Genomic DNA, 9,643 nt, shown 5'->3' on the forward strand with positions numbered 1-9,643 from the left:
CGTGTAGATCCCCCACCTGGTGACCGCTTTACAGCCCTGGAGTCCTGAGGAGTGTCTGTTGGGGTCTCTCCGGGTGCTCCTCCTCAGCTGTCCTGGGGGCGGGGGGTGGGGGGCCTGCCAGCAGGAGATCTGGGCAGGAGGTTGTGAATGCAACAGGTTCCTCAGGCCAGCAGCAACAGCTAATTGCTGAGCCACACCTGGAGCCAGGGACTCATGGGGGCCTGGGCTGGAGGCCTGTGGGGCCGGAGGGGCCACCTGCCGAGTCCTGGACTCTGCCACAGCAGGGCAGGGTGGACCGCCCACTTACTTCAAATCCCCAAGCCTCTGGGCTGGCCTGGAGCTCAGGGCAGAGCCGGCAGAAGAAGCTGCCTGCAGCGGCGAAGGGAGGGGCCGTGGGGAGGGGATAAGCCTGGCTGAGGGACTGGGGGTCCTGGGGGAGGGGGGGCGGTGGGGGTGTGGCCTGGAGCCTGAGGAGAGGAAGTGGGTAAGGAGGAATCTGGGGGAGGGTGGGGGAGCTGGTGGAGAGACCAGAGACCTAGGGAGGTGGGGAAGTGAGGAGGAGGGGCTAGGGGAAAGGCAGGCAGAGTGGGGGTGGGGGGGGTGGGGGACAAGGGCCTGGGGAGGTAGGGAAATGGGCAGGGCAGGGGGGAAGTTGGTGCAAGGACAGAGGACCTAGGGAGGTGGGATGGTGTGGAGGAGGGCTGGGGGAAGAGGGTGGTGGGCGGAGTTAGAGGACGTGGGGAGGGGTGGGGGACAGGGGGCCTGGGGAGGTGGGGAGGTGGGCAGCCGCGCGCCTCCTTCAGCACCGCGGACAGCGCCCGGGGCCCAGAGTCTCCCGCCTGGCCACACCGCGCACCACAGGCTCGCCATTCCGAGGCTCCCGGGACCTTGGGGAGCTCCGAGCCCTCCCCCGGGGTGGCAGAGGAGGAGGGAGGAGGGCTGCCCGGGGCCACTCGGGCCTCATCTTCGGCCTGGTGGTCGCCATGCTGCTGGAAACCGAGCTGGGTAGAGACAGAGATCGGCCCGGGGCCCCCGGGGCCGCTGCCGTCTGCACCTTAGGTGGGACTCGGGGTAAGGACCCCCGTGAGCCCCTTGGCCTCCAGCCCGAGCAAGAGCACCCACAAGGGGCGAATCGGCAAGGGTGGCAGAGTCAGGCGGAGGGACAGCGGGGAGGAAGGGGCCCAGGACAGCAGAGAACAGAAGGGGCCCTGCAGGCGCTGCTGGGGCGGAAGGGATAGGGCAGAGTGAGGGGCGCCAATTTCCTCCAGACTCCACGCCCCTCAGCTGTCCACACAGACCTCCTAACTGCCCAACAGTGCAGAACTGGGACCCCTGGGCTGGATCTCCCGCCTGAACGACCCTCCCTAAGGGCCACTAGATTGCCATGGACGTTGTGAAATAATGGAGGCATTGCCGGCAGGCTGGCCAGATGCTGAGCGTGTGGGGCCACCACCTCCCGGACCCGCTGTCTGCTTGCCCCTTCCCCCCTCGAACCGCACTCGGTCCCTCTAGGCAGGCCTCTGCAAGCAGCTGACACTCAACAGGCGACACCCCAGTACACCCAGCACCCACTCGGCTCCCCAGCGGGTGCACCCTTGCCCTGTCCTCTGGGTAACAAGTGGCATATGAGCCTTCGCTCAGAACCGTGGGACTTCGGGTCTGCTGGGATCTGGGAGGCGCTGTGTCCTGCCCACATCCTTCCAGGCTGGTCCCCTTGTTGAAGCGCACAGACCCGGCAACTGGAGGCCAGGAGAAGGAGCGTAGGACTGCCCACTGCCAGTCCCAGGTGGAGGGACCTGAAGGCTGGCATAAACCCCGCTGCTCCCCAGCACTGCCTGGGGTGCCTGCCCTCACCAGCCCCAGCCCGCAATGGCCCCACACTGCTGTGTCTTAATTATTGCACCGAGGGCAGGATATTGTAAACTTAAGTGTGGGACCTGCATCCTGGGCAAGCTGGGGCGCTGTGGGTGAGGAGGAAAGTGAGGGCGGACCCCGACTTTCCCAGCTCTGTCCTTCCTGACCTGAGTCTTGGCCGCGTGACCGGGCCGAGGACACCGGGTGTACCTTCTTCTCTGCGCCCATTCTGGTGGCGGTTCTCAGGGTGGGGCTCAGAAGCTGGTCAGAGCGGGGAGGTCTGAGGTCCTGTCTGGCTCCTGGTGGCTTGGCTGAGAGCCTTTTGGCGCCACACTCGTCCTCGCTGGGTCTCGGGTCGCGTTCTTGCCGACCAGACGTTGTCACCAAGCCTCCCAGCCCCGTCTCTCAAGCGGCTGTAGAACTCGGCTCCTTCCGGGACCGCCCTCCCCGGACCCCGAGCCTACCCGCGAGCGTGCACGCCGGAGCCCAGGCCTCAGCCCGCGGCTCCGGGCAGGTTAGCTGCGGGACCCGGGCAAGCGCCCGCGGGCAGCCCTGGCCCGGCTCCTCCCGTGACTGTCCCCGCCTTCGGGCCGGGCACTCGGGGGGCGCCCGGGCACCCCGAGTCCCCGCGCAAAGGCGCGCAGAGCCGGCGGACGGCTGGGGCGCGTCTCAGCGAACCCCACCCCCACCCCCACCCCCGGCCCCGGCCCCGCCCCTCCCCGCGTCGCGGCCCCGCCCCCCGGCCGCTCCGCCCTCCGCGCGGCCTGAGGCTCCGGGCCCCAGGGCGGCCCGCGGGCGCGGCGCCCAGCAGCGCGGGGAACAGCTCGGACACCAGCCTGGGGCCACCGAAGCCGTGGCCTCGCCGGGCCCCGGGAAAGTTCGGGGCGGGAGAGCAGCGGCGCCAGGAGACGGGTCCCATGGAGGCGCGCGGGGAGCTGGGCCCCGGCCGCGAGTCGGCGGGCGGCGACCTGCTGCTGGCGCTGCTGGCGCGGAGAGAGGACCTGCGCCGAGGTGGGTGCCCAGGCTGAGCGGCCGCCCCGGGGACAGCCGGGGGTCCTCGCTCCTTTCCGGGCCTGGCCACGGAGGTGGCGGCAGACAGGGGACCGGGGAGGGCATGGGTGCAAGGGCCCCAGCAGCGAGTTAGCGTCGGGGCCCCTGGAGCTGTGTTGTCGGCTGCGTGGTCGCAGCGCCGCACCGCTCAGGCCGGAGAGTCCGTGGGGTCCCAGGACCGATTTAGCAAACCCTCTCCCTTATCAGGAGAGTAAGTGGATAGAACCGCGCAGCTCAATGACCACGGGGCAAGAGGATCCCAGAGGGGGCCGACCCCTCCCAGACCCTCCACACTTTCGGGCGGGGGGGGGGGGGAGGGGGAGGTGGGTGGGAAAGAGAGGCAGAGGCAGGGGCCAGGGGGTAGAGCTGGAGCCCGCTGGCAGGTCGCTCCTGGCGGGGATCTTGTCTGCACCCATACGCACCTGCTGACTGGCCGGCTCCAGACGGTTCTCAGGACCCGTCTACAGGAAAGACCCAGCTTCCCGGTCCAGCTTCCCGGTGGCACCAGCCTTGCCCCCCGCTCCCCTGTGCACTGCTTCCAGAGGAGGGCCATCGGCAAACGTTCTCCGGCCCGGGAGACCACGGGAAGGAGACGGAGGCGGGCCTGGGCCGGCGGGGAGTGGCAGGGACGGAGCAGGTGGGAAACAGGTTACATCCAGGCTGGGGGGGGGGGGGGGGGTGGGGGGGAGGCTCATCCGTCCCCTACTTATTTATTTATTTATTTTTCCGACGGTTCCTGGGAGGGGTTGGCCGCAGGGGCTGGGAGGAAGGGGTGGGAGGGCGGAGGGAGAGGGAGGGAGGGAGGCGGGCTCCGAACGCGATCGCTCAGGAGAGCTGGTCGGGAGCAGGCGGCCGGGCCGAGGCTCCGCTGGGCCCCGCGGGTGCTGAGGGTAGGAGACCCCGCCGAGGCTGGAGCCGCCATGCAGCGTAAGGCCGGGGTCGCAAGGCTTGGCGGGGAGCGCGAGGGGCGCGCGGCGGGAGCGGCTTTTGCAGGACGCGGGGCCGGGCTGGAGGGGGGCGGGGGTGCGAGCTCGGCCGGGCGCTGTCCGGGCCGCGGTGCTGAATCCGCGCGGCGCGGGCCCGACCGGCCATCAGCTGTAGGCCGGCTGCCCTGGCGGCCCGCGAGGGGGGCCCGGGACGCGCGGCGGATGCCCGCGCTCCTGCACCTGGGGCCGCGGTTTGGCCCGACGCGGGATCGCGTCCGTTTGGAGTTTCCCGTCGCTGCGGACGGAGGTCGATCCGGTTCTTTCAGAAGGGAGGCCCTTCCTTCTCTGGTCCCCCACGTACTACCGGCCGGCCTGGAGCGGGAGAGGCCGGCGGCTGGCCAGGAGGGCACCGCGAGGTGGGCATGGTGTTTGCACTGGTTCCAGTCCTGCCGCTGGCTCTCCTCTTCGGAAGACCTTTTCTAAATCAACAGGGACACTCAGCCCACGGGCACCCTGCAAAGCCCCTTATGGGCCAGTGGCTCCCGCAGGCCACTCCAGAGTTTCCCCAGCCTGGCTCCCCCAGAGGCCTGCAGTCCCGGGGCAGCAGGACCAAGTGTCCCAGCAACTCTTGTCAGGCACCGGAGATTGAGTCTGGTGACCAGGATGCATTTGTCCAGCCCATGCATAAGTACCCCCCAGGGTTCCCAAAGATGACAAGGACACCAGTGTTTACGTTGGTGCCTGCAGACAGGGCCACGGGGCTGGGTGGCCACGCTTAAACAAGCAATCTCCAGCTGCAATGATATTTAATTGTGCAAAATAATGATGGGGGTTGGGTGGTGGGTGCCCCACGACCATGCCTTGCCTCCTGGTGACGGAGAGAGCCCCTAGGGCGGGATTTTCATTTGAGCTCAACGTGCACCCTCCGTGCTAACTGGGAACACTTTGCAATCGACGGTGTCTGGCCTAACGGGGCGGCCCGGGCCCCTTCCTGCTCAAGGGCACACTTCTAAACCGTTTTCAGTTTCCCCCAATTTTAACCGTGGGCCCGGCTCTGGACTTCGGTGCTGGGCACTCGCTACGCTTGGCAGGCCAAGCAGCCACTCGTGCCAGCTGGGGAAGAGGGGTTGCGGGGAAGGGGGTGTCCCTTGGCAGCCCCGGCCGGCCCCGGAGGCTGGAGCGGGAAGGTGACTTCCAGGCTCCCTCTCCGGGCGGCACCCCTGACCGTGGCGGCTCCTCGGCCTGCAGAGATCCCGCTGTGTGCCGGCTGTGACCAGCACATCCTGGACCGCTTCATCCTCAAGGCGCTGGACCGCCACTGGCACAGCAAGTGTCTGAGGTGCAGCGACTGCCACGCGCCCCTGGCGGAGCGCTGCTTCAGCCGCGGAGAGAACGTCTACTGCAAGGACGACTTCTTCAAGTGAGTGCGGCGAGCCCGGGCAGGGAGGGCAGGGGGGAAGTCTGCTCCCGCCAAGACGGCCCCTCCCGCCACCCATGTGGGGAGGGGGCAGGGGCAGGGGTTGGGGCAGCTCCACCGCAGCCCCGGCCTGCGAGGCCGGGCGCCTAATTTTTCCTAGGTAATTAATTTTGGAAATCGTGGGAACAGTCTTTCAAAAGATAACCCCGGTTTGCAGAACTTGATTGGATTTACTCCCTCTTAACTCTGGTCTTGTTTTTGTCCTTAATGCTCGGGAGGGGGTGCTTTCCAGGCACAAGCCTCAGGGGTCTAAGGGACCTGGCCCACGGATCCAGCTTCCTGACCCGGCCCCCAGGGCCCCTGGGTCCCTTCTCGGTATTGTGTGCGGCTCCGCCGAGGCTGCCGGGCCGGTGATTTAGAGGCAGGGCCGGGGTGAGCCTCCCTCCTGAACCGCCCAGCGCGGCGCCCCGCTCGCCGCTCTCCAACCCGCTCCGGGCGAAGGAGCCGCCAAACGCCGCGCTGAGCCGCGCCCTGTGCGTCCCGCAGGCGGTTCGGGACCAAGTGCGCCGCGTGCCAGCTGGGCATCCCGCCCACGCAGGTGGTGCGCCGCGCCCAGGATTTCGTGTACCACCTGCACTGCTTCGCCTGCGTCGTGTGCAAGCGGCAGCTGGCCACGGGCGACGAGTTCTACCTCATGGAAGACAGCCGGCTCGTGTGCAAGGCGGATTACGAGACGGCCAAGCAGCGCGGTCAGTGGGCGGGTCCACCCACCCTCCTGTCCCCGTCTGCAAAAAGAGGCTGGTGCCGGTCGGGTCGGGGCGCGGAGGGATCCCCACGTCCAGCGCCCGCCGAAGCGCGCTCCCTCGGGGACGCGAACTTAAGCGCCTTCCCTGCAGGCCTGGGGTGGGGACTGGGGCTGGAGCCGGGTGGGGACAGTTCACAGAGCGGCCGGGGTCTCAGCGGCCTCCTCACTCGCGGGCGCAGGGAGGCTGGTCTGGCTTGGGTGGATTATCACCCCTGGTCTGAGTTATCGCCCGGAACCCTTGACCGCGAGGATCCGGCCTTACCCACAGCCTCGGAACAAAGAGCAACCGGGAGGAGGGGAGGCGGGAGGCGGGAGGCGCGGGCCGGCGGGGGCCGCGCGTTCCTCCTGGCGGCCCAGGTCGCGGCGCAGCCGCCCCTCCGCGCGGGCCCGGACGCGCGCCAGCCGCGTCCTCCCCGGGGTCCCCGCGCCCGGGCGGAGTCGGGGGGCGGGGTGCATCGGGCGGCCGAGGCGCCCGGCCTCACCCCAGCCCTCGCGGTGCAGAGGCGGAGGCCACGGCCAAGCGGCCGCGCACGACCATCACGGCCAAGCAGCTGGAGACGCTGAAGAGCGCCTACAACACGTCGCCCAAGCCCGCGCGCCACGTGCGCGAGCAGCTCTCGTCCGAGACCGGCCTGGACATGCGCGTCGTGCAGGTCAGCGCCCCGCGCCCGGCCGCGCCCCCACCCCCTCCGCTCCCCGCCGCCAGGCCGCTCGTCACCCCCACCCCACCCCCGCCCCGCAGGTGTGGTTCCAGAACCGCCGCGCCAAGGAAAAGCGACTCAAGAAGGACGCCGGCCGGCAGCGCTGGGGCCAGTACTTCCGCAACATGAAGCGCGCCCGCGGCGGCTCCAAGTCCGACAAGGACAGCGTCCAGGAGGAGGGGCAGGACAGCGACGCCGACGTCTCCTTCACCGGTAACGGCGGGGCGCCGGAGCCCCCGCATCCCCGGGAGCCGCAGCCCGGGAGTCCCGCGGCGCCTGGGCCCATTGGGCGCCCGGAGCCCGCAAACTGAACTTCCTCGCTAGGGGACCGTTGATGGACCCTGGCCCCCACCGTCCCCCAGCCGTGGGGTTTGGCCCCTGGGGCGCTGCTCAGCTGCTCCCCTGGGGGGGGGGGACAGCCCCCGTGGGCCACGTGTCCCGCAGCAGGCTTTCTCATGGGGAAAGGGTCCAGGCCAACCCTCTGGTTCCTGGCCCTTGCAATGATTTTTTTAGGAAAGTGGGCAGCACGGTTCTGGGGTAAGTGATGAAAAGTCTTGGCTGTTTGGAGAGGGGGGGAGGGGGGAGCCCACCCTCCTCTGTGGGGTCTGATTGTCTCAGTCTCGGTGCCAGGGAGACCTCTTTCTTACCCCTTGGTGCCCGTCCTCAGACAGTTTCTGCAAGAGATTCTCTTAGGCTGCACTGGGACCTTGGGCAATGAGTCGCGCTGCCTCTCTGAGCCTCAGTTGAGCTGTCTGCGAAATGGGATTAGTGGCGTCTGGGCTCCCTTTTCCAAAGCCGTCTCGGGGACTGTCCTGCAACTCTGGGTTTTGACTGGTGTTTGCTCCCCCCAGGGGATCCCACCGTTCCTCAGATGCTGGGTGGGATTGAGCTGCACAAGCCCGGGGGCCGAGGGCAGCAGGAGTTCTGAGTGCAGAAGACGCGGGCCGGCCACTGCTGGGGGAGGGGCACTGAGGGCAGGAAGGGGAGGAGGGCGGGCCCTGAGCTGCACAATCCACTTCCGTTGCAGATGAGCCGTCCATGGCCGAGATGGGCCCTGCCAGCGGCCTCTACAGCAGCCTGGGGGAGCCCACCCCAGCCCTGGGCAGGCCCGCGGGAGCCCCGGGCAGCTTCCCGCTGGAGCACGGAGGCCTGGCCGGCCCGGAGCAGTACCGCGAGCTGCGGCCCGGCAGCCCTTACGGTGTCCCCCCGTCCCCAGCTGCCTTGCAGAGCCTCCCTGGCCCCCAACCCCTTCTCTCCAGCTTGGTATACCCAGATGCCGGCTTGGGCCTGGTGCCCGCAGGGGCCCCAGGTGGGCCCCCGCCCATGAGGGTGCTGGCAGGAAACGGACCCAGCTCTGACCTGTCCACGGGGAGCAGCGGGGGCTACCCCGACTTCCCTGCCAGCCCTGCCTCCTGGCTGGACGAGGTGGACCACGCTCAGTTCTGACCGAGGCCCCCGGCTCCCCCGAGCGCCGGCCATGAGGGGTGAGGGCTGCGGTGCCGCCCCCCCCCACCCCCACCCCCGGCTGGGTGGCCTGGAGCCTCACGGCCCTCCTTTCCCGAAGTCCTGGACCTCCGCGGGATGCAGGTGCCACTGGCAGCAGTGGGGGACGGGATGAGGGCCTCGAGAGAGGGCCACACCCCGCAGCCCCTCCCTCGGGCGCAGAGGGCGTCCTCCTCCCTGGACCCGGGGCCGGCCCGCCCGCGGCCGCCCAGCGAGCCTTGTTTTGTAAGCAGATTCCTCCCTTTATGGACCAATTAACTGGACGCTTGCTGTTTCTAGAGCCGAACCATCACCCGCCCAGGCCGGGCCTTCACTCGGGCCTCGCTCCACACCGTCCTCAGACGGGAAGATGCTTCTCTTTCTAAAATCAAGAAAATAGTACGAACCGTGCTTTTATTCCCCAAGCTCCATCTGTCTGAGCTGTGTAGCCCCGCGTGAGGTCGGAGATGGGTCGGTCTCCTCTCTCCAGGCAGGCGGTGGCCGAGGGGGGGACCACGCCTGTGTCCTTCCTGGTCCCTCCGGGAGCCTCCCTGACCCCAGCCCCCACCTTCCCAGGAGCCTCCTCTCCCCTCTTCCCTGGGGCAGCTGGCTCTGGATCTTTCTGTTCTTGACTCCACTACCCCTCCGAAGAGATGCCACTCCCGGGCACCCTTCTTCTCCACGAACACCCTTTAAGGCCGTGGGGACCTCCCTCCCCGTCACAGCCGCCCCCAGGCCCTCAGCGTCCAGGCCACGCCCAGCCCACCGATTTCCGTTGCCAAACAGCCTGCGGCTCTCCCTCTGGGAGCCGCTCTAACTGCCTGAGGATCGGGCGCCTCCTCCGCCCCCGACAGCGTGTAGCCGCCCGCCCCAGACTCACAGGCCGGCCGCGGGTGAGGCCCAGCTATCCCCACAAACGTGCATCCCAAGCTACCTGTTGGTTCTGTGGACGTCCCGTGTTTTTATTTACTCTTTGACCGTCAGCTCTTTCCAAGACTTCAATAAATTCGTCGGTTATGGTCTAGAGGGTCCGTGTGTTGAGTGGGGCTAGGGGTGCGTGGGGCAGAGGGGGCAGTTCTCCGGAAACGGGGAGGCCGGTTGGAGTAGCCGCAGCTCCTCCTCAGGGGTGGCACCGTCGGGCCCCTCTGTCCCTGGATCTTGGCCAAACTTCTGAGCACCGGAAGGAGACGTGGTGGGAGAAATGGGGTGGGGGGTGCTGGGGCCCGGTCCCTGGGAGAGACAGGGGCTGGGGCGGCCCGGGAATGTGTTCACAGCTGGAGCGGCACCGGCGGTGAGGACGGTGTGGAGTCAGCTGGTCAGGAGGTTCACGGCACGTGGTCGTGGGGGGTCTTGCCAACTTGGACTCCACTCCTCGCCATCTGTGACTTGCTGTGTGATGCTGGGGAAG

General features: G+C 68.4%; 1 protein-coding gene across 2 annotated transcripts; it reads left to right on the plus strand.

Moving 5' to 3' along the window:
- The first annotated feature begins 848 nt into the window (after positions 1–848).
- LHX3 (LIM homeobox 3) lies at positions 849–9,259 on the plus strand. Of its 2 annotated transcripts, none has more exons than XM_045467935.1 (6): positions 849–1,071; positions 5,079–5,250; positions 5,794–5,996; positions 6,554–6,705; positions 6,795–6,966; positions 7,781–9,259. In XM_045467935.1, exons 1-6 carry the CDS (start codon positions 984–986, stop codon positions 8,197–8,199), a joined length of 1,206 nt encoding a protein of 401 aa, XP_045323891.1. In that variant the 5' UTR covers positions 849–983; the 3' UTR covers positions 8,200–9,259. The 2 variants fall into 2 exon arrangements, with proteins under 2 accessions (XP_045323891.1, XP_045323890.1); XM_045467934.1 differs by lacking the exon at positions 849–1,071 and adding an exon at positions 2,656–2,865.
- Positions 9,260–9,643: the final 384 nt, after the last annotated feature.

The sequence above is a fragment of the Leopardus geoffroyi genome, chromosome D4 (assembly GCF_018350155.1).
Source record: "Leopardus geoffroyi isolate Oge1 chromosome D4, O.geoffroyi_Oge1_pat1.0, whole genome shotgun sequence".
Lineage (NCBI taxonomy): Eukaryota > Metazoa > Chordata > Mammalia > Carnivora > Felidae > Leopardus > Leopardus geoffroyi.

What these genes read in the sequence shown, in the direction of transcription:
- LHX3 (XM_045467934.1), top strand. Translation starts at nt 2,772, where the DNA reads ATGGAGGCGCGCGGGGAGCTGGGCCCCGGCCGCGAGTCGGCGGGCGGC. An exon ending in CGAGACGGCCAAGCAGCGCG is followed by an intron (nt 5,997 to 6,553) that starts GTCAGTGGGCGG and finishes CTCGCGGTGCAG; the next exon opens with AGGCGGAGGCCACGGCCAAG. An exon ending in TGGACATGCGCGTCGTGCAG is followed by an intron (nt 6,706 to 6,794) that starts GTCAGCGCCCCG and finishes CCCGCCCCGCAG; the next exon opens with GTGTGGTTCCAGAACCGCCG.